At 38.3% G+C, this 19,647-nt stretch overlaps 1 protein-coding gene across 2 annotated transcripts; it reads right to left on the bottom strand.

Moving 5' to 3' along the window:
• Positions 1-447: 447 nt before the first annotated feature.
• Positions 448-19,642, bottom strand: tp73 (tumor protein p73). 2 transcript variants are annotated; one of them, XM_042005004.1, is made up of 14 exons: positions 19,565-19,642; positions 18,936-19,031; positions 18,384-18,534; positions 12,842-13,090; positions 5,800-5,986; positions 5,494-5,609; positions 4,851-4,960; positions 4,448-4,590; positions 4,198-4,286; positions 3,908-4,035; positions 3,417-3,571; positions 3,177-3,309; positions 1,948-2,041; positions 448-1,657 (listed from the first exon to the last, which is right to left on the bottom strand). In XM_042005004.1, exons 1-14 carry the CDS (start codon positions 19,588-19,590, stop codon positions 1,256-1,258), a joined length of 2,079 nt encoding a protein of 692 aa, XP_041860938.1. In that variant the 5' UTR covers positions 19,591-19,642; the 3' UTR covers positions 448-1,255. The 2 variants fall into 2 exon arrangements, with proteins under 2 accessions (XP_041860938.1, XP_041860939.1); XM_042005005.1 differs by lacking the exons at positions 18,384-18,534; positions 18,936-19,031; positions 19,565-19,642 and adding an exon at positions 13,967-14,211.
• Between the last annotated feature and the right edge of the window lie 5 nt (positions 19,643-19,647).

Below are 19,647 nucleotides of genomic sequence, written 5' to 3'. Positions count from 1 at the left end.
TTAAAGTGCTTCTTGTCTCACCAGTTTGTGGTTAATGGGTGACAGTATGGGTTTTCTTTATAAGAGGGGTCCTTAGAAGATGGAAAATAGTTGGAAGTACTACAGACATAAACATTTAGTCTTGATTATTGGGAACATAGAAAGAAAAATGGAATGTTTTTATTAAATATCTACAGAGGTGTCATTAAAGACATGGTACACAATTTGCCATAATCAATACAAGAGGACCTTGCCCGGCAAGGCTTTTCAAATACAGTGAAAGATAAAAATGTCCTTTTTTATAATGTCTTGATGAAAAGGGATGCATGCAAAATCTATTTTCCCACATATCTAGTTAATTCCCTGATATAACAATATAATACTGTTTATGATGTCTTGTCTTTAACAGTTTGCTAGTTTGATACTACTCAAAAATTAACATCATAATCTCTACTTTTGATCAAAAACTGGAAGCAATACTCAATTTTAATATGTGTTAATGTATACACTATCAATGCCAAGGCAATCAAACAAATCGTAACAGTGAAATAATAAAAAACATACAGAACCAGAGCTCTTCATATTGCTATTACAAATACATGTCTTTGTTTTTTGTAGCTATGAGTTTGATTTACTATTTGGTTCTATACATTTAGTTCAAACAGAATATTATTTAAGATCTAAATATTCATTTCAACCACAGCTAATCCAAACCATTTACAAGATAGGGTTAGGGTTAGTATATACATCTGTACAAGTGAAAGGAAACTGAAAGGAAAAATAAATAAGTGTAACCTTTTTTTTCCCTTTACTTTCTTTTTTTTCCAAACACAAAACTAAATCTTGCAAACTGACTGTGGTGGCATGCCTATTCTGACATTTGTACACTGTTTAAAAACTAAAAAAGTGTCACATTTTATTGCACAATGCACCCAGACATAATTTCTTCACACTAATCAGTGTCCCAAAAAGTATTGACTGGATCATTTGTGATAGGCATTGCATTAAAATGCTATTACAGATGTGAGACAACTTTTGTGTGGCATCTAATGCTCTTGGCTGTAAATAAAACAATTGCTAAAGCCGAAAAGTCAAACTGCACAATAAAGCGCCTTTTCACTCTGAAAGTATCAGACATGCAAAATGGAAGTTGATTCTCTGGAAAAATCACTGCTCTAAAATAAGACAGTGACACCTAAGAGCACACTGAATGACACTACTTATTGGTAATAGGATGATGCTGACATAAGTAAAGCAGTCAGGTTATCCTTTGCTGTCAGTGAACATCGCTTTCCATGAATTCCTCCTTGATGGAGTGCTTGCTACGTGACACTTTGCAGTCAGGCATGTCGAAACCAAAGTCAGCCCATTCATCAGCAGCTGCTGCCATTCCTGACGGCCCAACAACACCAGACCTGTTGGGGATAGTGATGGTGTGGCGAACTCGAAAGTGCACAGCCTCCATGACACGTTGACGTTGAAGTTCCCCACCCGTGGTGCCAATGGCTGCCATCGCAGAGGCAGCCATGTTGTTGCTGGAGCGAAGCAGCTGCTGGCCATGATAGTCATGGTGATGAGTAGATGTGGGAAGCTGAAGAGAAGCACCTTGTTTCATGTCCTGCAGGCCTCTCCAGATGGCAAGACGGGACTGTTCGGGTATCTTCAGTGCACCCAAGTCCTGGTAAAAGCATACAGTTAGCCATGAAACTAAGGGTGCCCTGGCATCCTTTTGTGTTCAGATACAACATATATTTGGCTTACATCTCACGACACTGCTCTGGATTATATCTAGTAATAAAAAGACATACAGATTACACTAAAAAATATTTCTACCTTTTTATCCTTTTACATTGTCAACATTTTACTGGTTTTCACTCTTTGTTTTATATGAAGCTCATTACACAAAATTGTTATAACACAATTATTATTTCTAGTGTGAGATTCAAAGTGCAGCAACAGAGTGGTTACCTCCAAAGAGAGAGTTTGGAGATGGTAGACAGACTGGAGGCCTTGTGATGTGAAGTACTCAATGAAGTTCTGACAGCCCAGACTGGTGAGAAAACTGTGTGGGGAGAAAGCAGGGCTGCTTAGAGCACAGCTACAAAGCTGCAAGTAGGACTAAAGCATGAACATCAAAATCATGAGAACTGATGACATCAATAGATAATATCCTAACTTGACAGTTATCAGTTATGACTTTAGACTAAAGCAGGACACACTCTTTTGTCACATCTCATAATGCAATCAAACATGTTAACGTTTATTTTAAGACAGAGTGACAGATTTAGTGCATAGCTCTAGCATCAAGTGTTCAGACATTCATTTTGATGGATGCAGTTAAATCAAAACCATAAACATGCATTTACATGAATGATTCATGGGGCCGTTCTTGCTTTGGTGAAAAACCTTTATTATAAATACATGAAATGTTAAAGTTTTGATAACATACAAAGTAAATGGAAAAAAGTCTGACTGTACAATGTAACTGCTCAATTAACAACAATCTAGAAAACAAACAAACAAAAAAATGGACAAAGTCTACTGTAAAAAAATGTCAAATTTTTGTTAACAGGTCCAGTGACTGGATTGATACATTATCTTAAAAAAATATATATAAAATGGAAATAAAAACAGCTTTAACTTAAATAAGATTTAAACATTTCTTTTAAAGAAAAAAAAATGCTGTAGTGCATTGCAAAGGGTGGCCATATATACAGTGACAGTGTGAAGGATTTAAGATCTAAGTGTATGACATAATAATCCCTGTAGCATTGTAGTCAAATTACGAGCACAAAAGAACCAAAATGAACTCTTACTTAAAACAATATTTACTTAACTTACTCCCATAACACAATCTTTCCTTTACTGCTTTTTCCCAGTTTAGTTGCAATGTGTATATACAATATAGTCAAACTGTCATTTCACCAGCAGACCTGCATTATGGCAACAACTAAAGAAGTAAGGAGTAATGCAACTGCAAGTCTTTACAACGCAGCTACTATTACTTCAAACTGTCTGTATAACACAGCACAGTCTAAACATATTTAATGGGATTAAGCAAATTTTAACATGGCCAAACAAAGAAACTGTTTTGGAATCAACATGCCACTGATTAGCATTTAATTCAACAAGTGCACCTGATTATCTGCTGGCCTTTTACAGGATAAAGGAAGGAGTGTCACTGCAGGGTGAGGTACCTGACAAGGCTGGGGTCAGGGTTATACGGAGGGGGTGGGCTGCAGTGGGAAGCAGACACTATATTCTGACTGCTGTGGCCACCGTTCATCTCACCATTGGCCTGCATGTGGTTGCTGTTGAGCATGTTTGGACCTGTGGAAAAAAGGGAGGGTGCTTAGTAACAGATGGGTTTGAAACAAGGACCATATTAGTGAATAATTTGATTTGAATCACACACCACACACATACATTAGACTCACCCATATGAGCTATGGAGGGGTTGACGTTCGGGTGTTGCTGAGGATGTTGTCCCACCATCTGATTGACTGAGGGTGGCTTGCTAAGGCCTCCGTGCGAATGCATCTTGTTCATGCCGGACAAGGGAGAGTAACAGGAGGGGGATGTTATATGGCTCCTATTGGAAAGAGAAGGATGTGGCAGAAGTTATAGAAAGAATATAAATGCTACTGAGTTCATAAGACCAGTTTGAGAAAAGGAAAATTTAAAGTTTCTTGAGAGAGTTGTTCTGTTCTTATTAAAGTAAATAAACATATTATGAATGTGTATAATCCCCCCAAACGCTGAGATACAGTAAAATACAAAAAAAACATAATGCAGATATGATCAAATTAATAGAAAAAAGCAAAGACAATTCTACATGTGTTCCTTCCACCTGTTCTCTATAACTGCTTGGTCAGTGATCAGTCCATCACTAGGTTAACACGTGTATCTGCGTGTTAGAATGACTCACGGTCTCTGCAGCAGCTGCTGTTGTGTCTGTTGTCTGTAGGACTCCACCAGTGGCTGAGGCACCAGCTCCACCAGCTCCAGACTGTCTTTAATTTTCATCAACAGCTCAAAGTTCTCCCGACCACGAACCTGATCACAAACACAGGACATACAGTAATCTAAGCAAGGCAGGGAGAAATAATTGCTGAATCTTTGTTTTCAAAGTTTGAAGAATATGTTTTTTGTTCTTAAACATTATTTCTTATTTTAGTATTTCTTTAAATTTGTTTAGTATGGTAAAGAAATTCTTACAGGAATATAGTAAATCTCTTCTTCTCCATGCCGCCGTTTCCTTATGTTAATATTTGGACTGGGAATATTTGGTGGACTTTGTTTAAAGCCTGCAGGCAACAGAAACAGAATAAAGGAGGCTTCATACAATCTGATTCATTTATTCACCCAACAACCATCCATAAAAATCACTGGATAAAAGGCCACTGGATCTCCAACTGTTTAAATGTGTTGGCAATTTGTATGTATCCATTAGTTTCTTTCAACTCACTGCGTTTGCTGGCAGTGCCATTTTTGGCCACACTCTCGTTGAGAGCCTGTTGCTCCCTGAAGTGGTCCTCATCAGCTTTGCGGTCTCGGCCAGGACATGCACATATCCGGCCCTCAAATGATCTTCTGCCCAACACTTGGCCACTGCAGAGATGAGTTGAGACAGAAACATTTTTTATTAAAGACTGGTACCTCACTTCTTCTGTGCTCTGGTCAAAGCTGTCACCCTGAAAGAATGGCATGAGAGTAAGAACAGTAGCATATGATAACTTTCTCTTTTATTATGCTCACATCATTTGAGAATTTGTAAAAACAAGCTTGAGAAAGAATGTTTCAAAGAGCCGAAAATGCCTTGTTTAAGTCAAAAATGTCTCTGAAAGGAGGTGTGTGAGTCATTAACTTACTCTCTTGTTTCCAAAGTGATGATGATGAGGATGGGTCTCCTGTTCATGCCACCCACACAACTGCTGTTACACATAAAATTGTAGAGGATAGTTGTAAACTCAGTCCCCACCTGAAACACAAAGCAGGACAGTATCTAAGCTGACCTCATACTTATCGAAGAATTTCAGCATCTTTTTTGTTCAAGTCTTTTTAAACACCAATTCACCACCAGAGGGACGTGTTGTAGTGCACTTTGATGTGAGAAGAGACAATTGTTCCTTTCATTACCCTCCTTAGGTGCAATCACAGACATGATTATTCTTATGCTTGCTCAGACATGCCTGGCATCTTTATTTTTAGATGTGCCTACTTCACAAAAATAGTTTCTTTGTGCTAAATGTGACGGCTAAAATGTTCAAAATTTGGGGGACTTCTTTTAGATAGCGAGATAAAAAAGCAAACAGAACAGAACAAAACAAAACAAAAAAGAGGGCCTTTAATTTTAGTTAAAGGCCCTCTACCCAATTGTACATTAATAGCACAATTCAACAAGGATCCAGCTCTTAAGTTTAATAGTAAATATTCCAGATAATTATAAATTGTGTTCAATTCCTCATGGTATTACAATGTGTCTCTGATGTATAGAGATAGCGAACTGCCAACCTGGGGAGCTTCATAGGGCACAAAGACACTTTGCCTGCCCGTGACAGGATCATCCACATACTGACAGAGGTTGTTCCCCTCCACCCTGATCAGGTGACTGGCTGGGGCTGTTTGACCTGAGGGGGGGAATGATGAGAAACAGGTGAGTCAGTTGATCTAAGTCAAATCAAAATTTAGATAAAGCACCAAAATGGCTAGTCTGAGGAAAGACAACTTGAGCATATTTTTTATATTTTAATCTTGGGTAAAGGTGTAATATCGGGGTACAATCAGTTCAGGTCAAAAGACAAGTCTTGTTGATCATACCATCATTGAAGTCTCGTCCTAGTTCATGATTGGGGCATCGTTTGACCACTTCAGTGACGTGCTCAGCCTTTTTGTAGACTGGCATGGCTCTGATGATGCTGCCATGTGGAGGAGACGAGGACAGCTTAATCTGGATTGGGCATGTTTTGGCAATCTGACAGTAAAGCTTCTTCAGCAAAGGAGAGTACTGGAAAGAAAAGGAGCACACATACAAAACCCTTTTAAATAAGGCATTTAACTCGTACTGTAAATAATCATTTCATGTTTGTGAGTAAAAGTAAAAATTAATGGGTAGAAACAAGAGTTCCCTGAACCAGACATTTTCAAAACGTAAACTGGTCTCTTGCAGTCAGTTGATAGACATTTTTCTTCCTGTGAATGTTAACTCCCAGTTTACAGTTTATGCAGTTTGCGTTGGCTTCTACTCAGAAAATCTAGACAATGCAGGACGATGGGAACAGAATTAGTATTAGTGCAGAATGAGATATGCACTAGTACACAGTATGGTATTTTTCTAACAACATCTGCAAATGATTCAAAACATTGACATAAATCACCAATTAGTCTAACATGCATATTTCTGGGCCATGGTCGGAAGCCGAGGTACCCAGAGACAATCCATGCACGCACATGGGGCATGCAAACTCCATAAACCAGGAGCCTTCTTGCTGTAACCACTATAGTGCCGTACAGCCAAAATTATAGTTTAAAATTTTGTAAAGGTGCTTCTGTATATACAATACCGATATCGGTATGTATATACATAACGGATTTGTGGATATTATTGTCAAATCCTGCAAATGGTAGAGTGTAAGTAAAAAAAGGGTTGGAAAAAAACACAACACATATCCTTTGTTGTCATTCACTAACAGGTTAAATTGAAAATATGCTGATTTGTGTAAAAGCCAAGTCTTCAGTTATTCCTCAGTTTACAAGCGTTTATACATGCACATGCATGCATATGTGTGTGTATGTGTGTGTAATTGCCAGAAACAGATGATTCAAAAGAAATCACGAGGAATGGATTAGTCTTAACATGCCCCAACACAATCTTTGACATTGCAGGAAAAACCAAGAAGTCTCTTATGTCCTGTGCAGACTTGCTTTGATGGGCCTGAGCAAAAGTGCAACAGCACACCCAATGGCGAAATGATAGTATATTCAGCTTCAATGCAGCATATAAAATAGTTTCAGAGAGGTGAATTGAGCCTTTTTTTAAGTTTAATAATTGGGATAAATAGCACATATTAAGAAAAAGAGGGAAACAAGGCACCTTATCAAGATTAATGTCCAAAAAATAATCGGCATTCAATTTAACCATAATCAAGAGTTAAACTAAATCCTTTTTCAAAGTCTTTCTTTTGCAAATCCATTGAGACAGTGCAATCTCTCTTTTGACTTACTTTACATGAGGCACAGAAGCTGAAAGTGCCAACCACTTTAGGCTACAACCTCACCAATGAGTCATTTCATTCAAGACTTAAACCCAATAAGAGTTCAAATTTTTATGATTTAGAAATTAAAAGTAGAAACTGAAGTAATAAGTTCAGAATACTTCGTGTTTAAAATGTTTCCACTTACAGTCTAGACACAGATTTGCTTCTAGCCCAATGATGACTGGGAAGAGTTAGTCCTATAAGTACAGATAATATTATTTGTTGTGAAATGATTACTAAACCCTCTCACAACCACACACACACACACACACACGGAGCAAACTCTCATATGGTGCACTCTTAGTTATGAGCACTGCCTTTAGGGTAATGGAAATACCTGTGCACAGCTTTGCCTGTTCCCACTTAACTGTCCCTAACAAGTCTCAACAGCATGTCCATACCATGAATAAATAATTTTCTGGCAGCAGCCAGTCAGACGTCTTATTTAGAGATCTGGGGACTTTTCATGTTGCAGCAATCACATCATGGGAACTAATCCACTGGTTTGCTTTCCAGCAGAATCACAATATAACATTATCTCCTTTACCATTTGAAATGGGAAATATAGAAAATGTGAATTAATGGTGTCATGATGAACATTACTGGAACCAGTGGTTTATATAGATATGATGGCTGATTAATTCAGTGAATAAAAAAAAAAACAACAAAAATAAAAACAGTCCACTGGCTTTGTGTTGCCATACTTGACTTTACTGGGAAGGAAAAAACCCTGCAAGGGGAACAAAAAAAGTTTATTCATAATCAAAGTTTGAAGAATGCAAAAAACGGCTTTGAAACATTTAGCTTTCTTTAGATTCAGTAAAGTTATATAATCATATTATTGCACTCATATACACTACCGTTCAAAAGTTTGGGGTCACTTCCCTATTGAATCCCATGGCAAAGTGACCCCAAACTTTTGAAAAGTAGTGTATTATGTAAATAAATCAGTACTGTTATTTTGACTGATATGAAATTCCCTTTCCCTTTCTGCCCTAGCATCTATTAGATGGCTATTTAAAGCAATATTGTCAGAGAAGATGCGGTCAGAGGGGACGCATTAGTCAAAGATCTGAAATATCTGATGTGTATATCTGATTCACATCTGATTAATAAAATCTTGGGCCACTGACAAAATTTATACAATCTAAATCATTCAAATATATTGACAGTTTTATGTGAAGTCAGACTAACTCTGATGATGTATCACCGATGGCTACTATCACCAAAAGACTTTTAACTCTTTTTCAACTTAGTATACTGGGAGTACCTTTTTCTTTTTCTTGACATCATCATAGTCTGTTTTAATAAAGAAACTAGAGTTCATACTGAGTTATAAAAATACATGGCTATATGGGAGGCCCATGTAAACAGTAAGCTGAATGCTTTTAATGAAATAAAAAACGTCAAGATATTATCCCAAGAAGTTTATATTTGCTCTTAACTTCACATAAATACTGCATAATGCTCTAACTAGATGTAGTCCATTTTTGCAACTGTGCCACTGATTGATGCATCAATCCATGCTTCTAGATGGAGGACCAGTGGAGACAGGTTGGGACAGGCTCCTGCAGACAAGGTGATAATTGTCAGACCATCACCCATAAATACAAGCAACAACTTGCCTGCTGCAAATTTATTTAATAAATCTCAAATACATTAATGCACATGCATACACACAAAGAGCTGACCAAGTGTGAATGCTGCACACATCCATAGATTTGCTTTCTCCACACTCTGCAGTCATACTTGATTGAAATCATGAAGTGCCTCTGTGTTGGTGTTGAAGGAATCATACGAGCAAATTAAGATGTGAAAATGATAAATCCATTCACTTTACCTACTTACACTTTTTGAATTGTATTGGCAGTGATTGCACAGGCTGTGAAATCTGTACAAGGTCTTTACCAGAACACAAATTTACTGTTTTTTCTGGACTGATAACAACCCAGTCTAGAATATCTCCAAGCCTGTGCTTAAACTGAACACTTTTAACGAGAGAGGAAATAAGTAAAGGCTGATCTCTTATAGCACTAAGTCTCAGCCAAGTCTAATAGCCCTTGTACATGCAGTGCAACAGTCATACAATCAGGAACAAATTATTAATTTTTCCTTGTGTGTTGCCACTGACAAACCACATCTGAGAAACCAAATATGTGTGAAAAATCTCTCATCTTGTGAGTTTTACCAGATTCCACGTTTGGCAGGAAGAGTAGTGGTGATGTGGCTGTGGATGATGCACTGGTAAAGCAAAGGAAGGATGAATTGTGCAGGACGTGTTAGGACCTGTGTTCTAACGGAGAGACGCTAATAGCCGGGAAGAGCAGCTTCTCACAAGCCACTGTGCAGTGCATGCTCAAGCCTGCATTTCCAGCACATCACAGTCCCCCCCCACTCCTAACACATGCGCAGACACCCACATAGGCACTGAATCTGAGAGTTGGATAGAGGTCTAATAATTTGGCAATGCTGAGGTGTTACTGTAGACCTCATTTCCAACCCCAGTGACGCTTGTCTGCATCCAAGCCAGGGCATCATTTTTAAGGGGCAGGAGATCATCAGTGTTATTATCACTAATGCGTGGTGTCTTGAGTAGACAAGGTGGGATTACCAAACTAGCTTAACATGGACTTGGATGGACTTACTGTATGTGGAAACATTATGATGAATGAGAAAAAAGGATTGCGTGTTTTTTTTTTTTGAATGGTGAATCATGTGTGCATTAAAACTTTAGTTAGCCCTGAAGTAAGAAGAAGGGATTTGATGAGAAATGTTAGATGCAATTGATGGTTAAATTTCATGTAATCTTTCAAAACAATACATGCCACCCATGGCTGAAGGTAGCAGGGTGGGAAGGGGGGCAGCTGGGAAACTGATTATAGTCAAAATGCCCCTGTGGCATTTGGCATTCCCCACTGCCTAAGGCAACAAGGACTGGGTATGAAACTCAGAGACTTGGTGACTCAATCTTATCCCTTCATGACAACCCTTTTTTCCAAGCAAGCTTAAACCTGAACCTACTGAATTTGGCACAAACACACACACCTCTATCTACATGCACATTTCAGACAGACGCACACAAGTCTTCATGCAAACATATCCTTTCTGGGCTTCCATAACGTAACAATTATGTGTCTCCTCCTATTCTTAACCAATCATATAATCAGGCATAGTGGATGCATTTCCAGCACATCGCAGTGAACTCCATAAAACTTAAGATTTTTCAACTCATCTCCCCCTCTTTTTAATTCTCTATACTTAATGGCAGATGAAGCAGCCAAATAATCACAGGTTTACATTCCTTTTATTGCTGCCTCATCATCTTTTTGTTAATCTGTGTGCCAGTCAAGCCTCATTTGTTTCTTCTCTAGTGGTTTAACACAAAAAGCTGCTGTGAACTGAACAACTCAGGTAGGGGAAACCAACGTTTTCCTCTTCGTTAATGAAATTATAATAATTTTATAGTATTATTCAGGCAAATCCATTCAAAGTTTTTTTTTTTTTTTTTTGTACAGCTGGATCGGTTGGCAGCTTCCCTTTAATTTGAATCAATTTAAATATTTTGGTTACCTTTTTGATTCTGAATTTTTAAGTGTTTTAAATGTATCTGTGTGCCTTCTGTGTCAGTGAGCTTAGGACAATGTTCCACCTCAGTGGACAATAAAGATCTATTCTATTCTATTCTATTCTATTCTATTCTATTCTATTCTAAATAATAGTATTAATTGGCTTGGCAGAGTAGTCATGTTCATATTAAACCGAGCAGGTTAAAATAACTCTGACGCAAGTTTAATGTTGATATTGTTTTGATCATCTTTATTAATCAGCCAAAAGTTAAATCACATTAACGTGATTCGTATAAGTTTTTATTAGTTATTTTATTGATTTTGGCAGATTTTGAAAAAATGCCAGTAGGTCATTTAATATATTATAACTAAGAAGAAAAAGGTGAATACAAGTATCTGGGTTGTCTACACCTGAGCTGGCTTTACTTTGTAGTATTTAGGTGGCATATTGCTGCCATAATCCTTAGACTAAATATTGTCAGATACATAGTCCAATAGATGGAAAAGGTTCCAGCAATTTTTAATTTCCACTGAGGTTTGTATCTTATTTACAGCGAATCTCAGTGAAGTACTGGCCATATCTTTCTGTTTTTTTGTTTTTCCTTTAAACAACATGTATTTTTGAACCAATTCTGTCAGAATTTAAATGTACTTTTTTCTTTAACTAAAATCTCCACATTTGGCTCATTGGATTGATTCCTCACATACACAAATGTTTCTCACTGCCTTTTTCTTTCAATTCTGTTTATGCGGAGTGGCTGTGAGAAAGATCTAAGTCAAAAGATGTGAGGGAGACAAAGGAGATGATAGACATATTTCAGGACAGGACGTAGAGAAACTTTAGGCGACAGAGGAGACAGCCATGAGTGTGTGCTAAGACCAGGAGGAAGAAAGAGACAGAAAAAGAAAAGCACCAGGTCAAAGACCACCACTCTAATGTCTAGAGGGAGATCCTGTTACATCATGAGGGCTGAGTAAAGGAGCCCACCACGCATGGTTACTTCAAGCAAACACAGCTTTGGAGGACTTAAGTTTAACACAAAGTTCCTCACCAATTTGAACTCACACAGACACTTCAAGACACACACACACACACACACATACACACACACACACACACACATAGAGGGAAGGAAGGGCAGTTTGCCTCCCATTTCTCTTGTTTCAGGGAGGTCAACTGTGTGACAGTCAGAGGTGACACCTTTCCAGAATGAAACTTCTTATCAGGTCATGACAAATTGCACAGCTCCTGTTTCACCGTTCTCTCACCACCATCACATTATTTGATTGTTTATATCTTTGTTTAGGTTACTCTGAGTTGTGCAGCCTCTAGTGCTATAATAATATTTATGCTGTTTGCAGATATGCATGATATTCTTCCTGATCAACAAGTACATGCCCCTTCAACAAATCCTATAAAGTAATTCCTGCTATAAAATAACAGACAGCAATAGCAAACAAGTTACATATTAACAGTCGTCTGTTAATGTCAGTGTTAACAGTTTTATATTATATTATATTATATTATATTATATTATATTATATTATATTATATTATATTATATTATATTATATTATATTATATTATAATAATATATCCATGCACTGATTTAAAAAAGCAAGAACTTCTAAAGATATATGTCCTTTAAAGCAAAAATACAGCCTGCATCAATCTTTATTTATTTATTCTTAAATTCTGTATCAAACATTGTTTTCATTTATGGACTGTTGAATAGAACTGTCACAAACACTAACACACACAAAATAAACTTTCTAAAAAGTTACCAGCTCAAACTTTCTCTTTTATGTGCATCACACAGATTTAATGTGGTGAGTGGAGAAGATCAATCACTGAATCATACTCAACTTTCGCTTGCACACAGCACGCCTGCACATGTGCAGACTTGAATGAGCGTGTGAGAATGAGCGTCTTTGTGTGAATATTGATGTGCATGTGAGGTAGAAAGAGAGAAGGCACTTGCATGTGCAGACACAGACACAATCGCTGCTCATCAAGGCCACAAAAGTATGAGTACTCACGGTCCATGTGGCGGACTTGGCAGTGCTGGACTGCTGGAAGGACACCTGGAAGTTGTGCGGCCCCGGGTAGTCGGTATTGGAGGGGATTGCTGGGGCAGGCGAAAGGCCCTCAAAGGTGGAGTTGGGCTGGGAGTAGGGTGAGGGGGTGGGCACGGCTGATGAAGAGGCGTTTTCGGAGCTGTAGGGGCTGGCAGATGTCGCACGGCTCCCCAGGCTCTCCATGCTGCTGCTCAGCAAGTTGTACTGGGACTGTGGAGAAATGAAGAAGGAACAGTATGAAGCAAGCAAAGAGGGAGGGAGCAGAAAGACAGAGGGAGGACACAGGTAGAGGTGTGAGAGAGACAGGGGGCTTGGAGGCTTATGGAAGGTCAGATTACAATGGGAATGGAGTCTTGAGTGCTCTATGAGTGTGATGATACATGTGTAACTTTCTAGGTAGGTGTCTAGGACCAGTACTGGGAATTATCTTATCACTTCCAAATGAGAAAAAGCATCATTATAACACTCAAATGTGTGTGTCAGTGCGTAAATAAATGAGTTTAAGTGAATGGCAGCTGTGGTGGGGTCCCTACAGTAGTCTCCTTGGGGCTATATGAGGCAAGTTGTAAAACATGGACATAATATGCTTTCTGGGTAATTGCCTGCCATTCCACAATTTTCCTCTCTGGCATGTTTGTGAGGAGTGAAGCTTTCACACAGTGAAGACAGACACTTGTCAAAGTTAATGCTTTCTGTGAGGACCATAGTAAGTTGTAAACAAATTAAACTGTTAAATAAAAAACTGTTTTCTGATTTCATGTTGCACTATCTGAACAAAAAACATGCACACAACAAAAGAAAACACACCAGTCCACTAGTCATTAACATCAAATGGTCATTTTTCTAGGGAAAAGAAAATATAGTCCAGTGTCCTAATATGAAAAATTCTAATTCAAAATCCAGCAAATAAGAGAAAATAACATAATAGATTTAGATTATGATAACAAAAAAAGTATATAAATTTAAAGATTAATCTCTGCTGCTTCTTCAGTGCACAAGTCAAGACACTGCAACGGCTGGCAGTTTCAGGCAGTGCATTACAAGCAGATACAGTAACCCAGCAAGCAAACAAAAGTCAGTCTTTACCTTCTTTTTCACGTAGTACATCCTCTAGTGCATCAGCCTCATTTGTCAAAATCTCCAGTGAGTAAAAAGTCCAAACACAACAAAGTAAAGCGGATGCAGGAGCATAGCCTAACCACGGAGTTTAAGCAAGGTGTGCATCAGTGGACATACAGTACCACACACAGACACGTGCTGCCAGGACAGGGAAAAAGGTGAGAACTGGTGTGGAGAGAGAGAAACGATAGACTGAGATGAGGGGAGAGAAGCAGAGAAGGAAAGAGGGATGGGAACCCAAAAAATGGTACGACATTCTAATTATGACATGCCCGGACATAGACGGCAATGCCGGGGTGCATGTACACACACGCTCCAAAACACCTTGTAAAGGCCTACGCTAAGTAAACACTGTCTGCTCCGACAGAGAGCACAAAATTGAGAAGGAGAGAGAGAAAGGGTAAAAGCAAAAACTCATGAAAGAATAAGGGTTCAAAGGTCAACCCCCCCACCACGTTGTACTGAAAAACAATAGATTAAAATAAGCTATGAGGTCTCAATGGTTTTATACACAGAGACTAAAAACTGTGTAATCCTCAGGATGGAAATCACTGTCATTAATATCTAAATATGTTGTATTAAACTGGAAATATGCACCTCTTTGGCTGTTTTGTTTTCTTGAACATGCAACATTGTTATTTAGCTAAAAGACTATGTCATTGTGAAGGAACAAAGATCTTGATGTTTAGTTTGGATGCACAGTTTTCCAAAATTTCTATTTGCTCACACTTTGTCAAATAGCTATAAAAAGGTTATGAAAATCCTATTTCACATTAAAGTTGTCATGGAGAGTAACAAAGTGCATTTACTCAAATACTACACTTAAGTAGCTACAGTTATAAGATACTTGTACCATGTAACAAAACTACTTGGTCATGGCTTGGTGTAAAATATGCCATGTTGGCCAGGCCATGCTTGTAACAGAGATAACTGGATCTGATGAATCTGCCTGGTAAAATAAAAGTTAAGTAAAATAAAAATAAATATAAAATTTGAAAATTTGAATATGTGATGAAGTTGGAGACATGCTGGACTTTTCTGGTTTGAAAACTAAGAAACACTTAGATAAAACGGCAAGCACTTGAGTTTAACAAATGCTGACGTGACATATTTGTGGCGTATGGACATGTACATTAACAACAATTTCTGCTGATGACTGGGGTCACTGAATACAGATTTTTTTTTCACCCTCACCAAATTCTTGCTTCATTGTTCCCGCAATCTAGCATATTGATGAAGCTCAGAAAAAGCTGTGATAAACAGCTTTTTTCCCAGAGCGTCACATCCTTGAACTCTGCTTCCATAAAGCATTGAGCCATTTCCTGTGAAACTGAGTCTGTGCAATAATTTTTGCTGTCCGTGCAATGTTAAATTTATTTAAATTTTTTTTTATTTCATTATTATTTTATCAGTAGTATTAAATATAATTTATATTTAATTCCTATGTTTGGATAACATCAGATTTATTTTGTGCCCCCGGTTCATGAAGCAAAATATTTCAATCTATCTGCACTTTCAGCAACTTGGTGTAGCTCCGTCTCCAAAGCCCTCTGAAACCAAATGATTATATTGTGTCTAAAATGTGATACTACAGGTTTTTTATAATCACATTTCACCAAATGTGAATGACATTGCCTTCCACTACATAGATATTTTTATATTTATAAAAGAATGATAAAAAAAAATACACACATATATAAATATATGTATATATTTATATGTGTGTATGCAACCTTCTTGTGTATATATATATATATATATATATATATATATACATACATACAATAATATATTGTTTTCTCACAGCTGCATTAAGCCAGATGTTTCATTCTATTGATATTTTATGCTTACAGCCAGTCAAGAGGCAGTAAGTGTGTGTTTTTAAATTACTGCTATATACTCTGGTGTGTGAGAGCTTTTTACATTTTGTTTCTAATATGCATAATTTGATTTTATTTTATAAAGCACTATGTTTTGCTTTGTGCATGAAAATTGCTTTACAAATAAAATTTGATTTGATTTGATCCATTGACTCACTTATGTGTGCATGACACTTTAGAGCTGGGTTCAGAACCATTAATGCCTGACAATCTGTTGTTTACTTTTTAGACATTCAGGGAACATTTCCCCCCAAACTGTGCATACTGAGCCAATCTCATGCACGACAAAAGCAAAGCTGAGATAAAATTGTGCTTACTCCACTCAGTATCTCGGCTGATATGTGGGGATGTTCATCATTCTGATGTCCCTCTAATATCTTACTGTTTTTTCACTTTGAAGTCTTCCTGTAACGGGTATTATGAAAGGGGCTTTATAAGCACAAAAGAAGCCCAGGTGTATGTGTCAAAAAAAAAAAAAAAAAAAAATTAACACACACATACACACACATCATCATACACACATGCACTCACAGGTGTGCTGAGTCTTACCTGAATTCAGTCCACAACAAGTTGAAACAGAGCTAAAACCTCCACTCCCATCGCGTTAGCAAATGTGTGTGTGTCTGTATGTGTGTGTGTTTCCCTTCCCAGCAACATCTGATGTCCCCTATGGGCTGTCATCTTGGTATCTGCCACTCAAACACAAACTTAAAGGATCAAAACATTTAGAAAGGCAGAGAAGCCTGTTGCAGCTACCTTCACCTGTCAAAATGAGTGAAATACTGTAGATAAAGGGAGTATCGTCCTTCTAATGGTCTGTTTTACAGCCACTCATTATATCAAATTCTGTGTCAGAGAGCACAGCTTCTGTCAACACAATTAAAAACATGAAATCCCATTTTGTCACGTGGCTCTATTAGAATAAAGAAACATGTAGACCTGAATGAATGGCATGGCATTATATTAAAAGTAGACCATGTCAAACGGATGTCAGCCCTGATAATCAGAGGTGAGGACGAGGTGAGGTAAATGTAGAGTTGTGTGCAGGAAGATTGCCCCCTGTTGGGAATATTTTGCTATGTACAAGAAAATATGTACCATTCATTTTAGGCTCTCCTAAAGAATATGTCTTTGTTTCATAAATTTGAGCTAAAAGGTTCCACCATACTGCTTCTGGTACAACATCCAATTAAAATGTCAATTTTTACTTAAGCTTAAGTTCAAAGTGAAGCAGCCATGGTCACTAATGAGTGCACTTTTAAACATCACGGTGAGTCATGAACATACCAAGATTCATTCTTTCATATATTTAATTTTCCATTCATCCATCCATCCATCCATCCATCCATTGGTTATACCCACTTACCCCAATGCAGAGCCATTTAATTTTGAAGACTTTTAAAGAGGAGTTCATTGTCTACCTTGCAACCAAATAATATGTAAACTTTTCCACTACTACACCAGTACAACATAATTTTTAAACATTCATAAATTTGCCAACTTGTGCACTTACCGCATCACATAGCATTGCAAAGCTTCTGAAAAATTTGAAGTTTTTCTGTGATGCTTCTGTGCCTTGGCTCTCTAAAGGCTTTGGATGTCAAGTGACTGTAAGAGCAGAGCTCTATATGGCCAGATGACCTTTCTGCAGAACAGGACATGATGGAGAATGGAAGACGTCCTGCTTCTATTTTCCTCCACTTGTTTTACTTAGACTGGGCCTTCTGTGCTTGCTGAGCATCTCATAAATGCTGTCTCCGCCTCTTTTTTTCTGTCATTACTATTCATTAACCCACTGGGCATGCCCAATCTTGCCCATTACAGATTAAATTTGACCAATATTCAGGACTGATAGGGGAATAAAAAAGTGGTTTGGTTGCTAGAGACTTCTTATGTCATATTTGATAGACAAAGATTAATAAGTGTAAAAGATGAGCCACTGAACATCAGTGCTCCTTCCTTATTCATAAAAAGCTCTTTGTCTCTCTGTGAATGCGAAGTTTAGCTGCAATGCAACCTGTGCATTCACCTGCAACCATATGTGCATGTTTGTTAATGCATGCACACACACACGCGCGCGCACAGACACACACACACACACACACACACACTAACCTACAGATGTCTCTAAAGAGGAGCAGCAGGGGATCTGGGTTTAGGATTTAATGAGCCCTCACCCAACACACTCACACACTTGTACACAACTCACTCCACAATCCCAACAGGCCACTCAGTAGAGACACAGAGAGGGAAAAAGCTGCAGAGGAGAGGGAAACTATATAGGAGGGAATCTCCTCAGCACTGGAGGGAAAAAGCAATGAAATGAAACAACAGAAGATCAGGGGGAGGGGGGTTATCCCCTGATGTGTATATGTGTGTACGCTCAAAGTAACAATGAGATCCTATATAGAGAAGAAAAATCTTCAGGTAAAAGAAATAAGTTTCAGCTTCTCAAGGGAAGATTGAAAAATTGAGCAGCGCGCAGCACAAGCTCATGCACCTACCATGACGTTGTCGTTCATGTCTCTCATGTGGTAGACGTCCATAGAGACCTCTGCAGAGTTGCGGTGATTCCCCGGTGTGCTGGTAGAGGGCAGTGGGTGTTCACCTGGGTGGCTGTTTGGGGGGAGCTCAAAATAGGTGCTGTCTGGCTCCCTGTAGCAACAAAATACCAAGAATACAAGCTGATCAAAGAGGTGAATTTTAGAGTAATCAGAACTTAAGTGTGCCTTTGTGTCTGCACAGAACTGCAAGCAATTTGGTTAAAGAATGTGCCAAGATTTGTCTTTTACTTCTCAGTTACACAGTTAATCAAATGCTGCATGTGCACAAAGATGAGAGGTAGCAATGAGTGGCTGAAAAGGTAGACATTATAATATGTTTCAACTTTATAATAAAACCAACATGCTTTTAAAATAATCTGTTTGGTGATGACACATTCATATGTGATTTACAGATAACGGCCTGACATGCGTCGCCTTTTTTAATAAAACAATGAGGCAATTTGCACAATAGAATGGAATGTACAGCATCCATTAGCAGATGTTGACACTCACAGGGAGCTCCACAGATGCTCAAAGGTCCCTCCTTCTTCAGCAACGGTGGACTGGGACATCTTAGAAGGTAGGTAGCCTGACGAGGGGCAGATCACTCTGCAGAGTACAAAAAAATCTTAAATGGTTCCTTCATTGTCTTTGTGCAAATTGTGCATTTGAAATAAGAATAAGTAAATAAACAATTAAAACAAGCAGGTTTCAGTTCGTGGTCATTTCAGATAAGAGGAAGAAGTTCAAAACACACACACTCATCCAGGTGTGATCACACTCATGTAGTCCCAGGGAGGTGGCAAAAGGTACCAGGGGGGCCTGAGCGTGCCCAGGCCTGCCTCTCTCATTGCCAACTCATTCTGAGGGGAAGGTTCACCTCCTCAAAGTCTGAACATCACATCTTCTTGCCCTCTTTCAAAATAACGCCTCAAATACGAATCTAAAATGAGTTCACTAGCCATCACGGACTTAACAAAGAATACAGAAAGATAGGTGCTGCAGAGGGCCCTATGAGGCTATTTTTCATGTGTGATAGAAATGCACTCACACATCAGTCTTTAGATGAAAATGAGCTGAAAAATATTTCATGAAGGAAAATTAATCCATGTGATAACAGAGACTCAAACAGACAGGCCTACCGCGAAAGATGATAAAGAGATGTCATGGGGTTCCTTTGAGCCTCCAGTTTGACATGCCGATGATCACGTTCAACAGAAAATCC

This window comes from Melanotaenia boesemani, chromosome 13 (assembly GCF_017639745.1).
Source record: "Melanotaenia boesemani isolate fMelBoe1 chromosome 13, fMelBoe1.pri, whole genome shotgun sequence".
NCBI lineage: Eukaryota > Metazoa > Chordata > Actinopteri > Atheriniformes > Melanotaeniidae > Melanotaenia > Melanotaenia boesemani.
The sequence above is the reverse complement of the archived record's forward strand: the minus strand, read 5'-3'. Positions and strand labels throughout refer to the sequence as shown.

What these genes read in the sequence shown, in the direction of transcription:
- tp73 (XM_042005004.1), bottom strand. Translation starts at nt 19,590, where the DNA reads ATGACATCTCTTTATCATCTTTCGCG. An exon ending in TGCCCTATGAAGCTCCCCAG is followed by an intron (nt 4,961 to 5,493) that starts GTTGGCAGTTCG and finishes TTTGTGTTTCAG; the next exon opens with GTGGGGACTGAGTTTACAAC. An exon ending in CAGCAGCTGCTGCAGAGACC is followed by an intron (nt 3,572 to 3,907) that starts GTGAGTCATTCT and finishes TCTTTCCAATAG; the next exon opens with GAGCCATATAACATCCCCCT.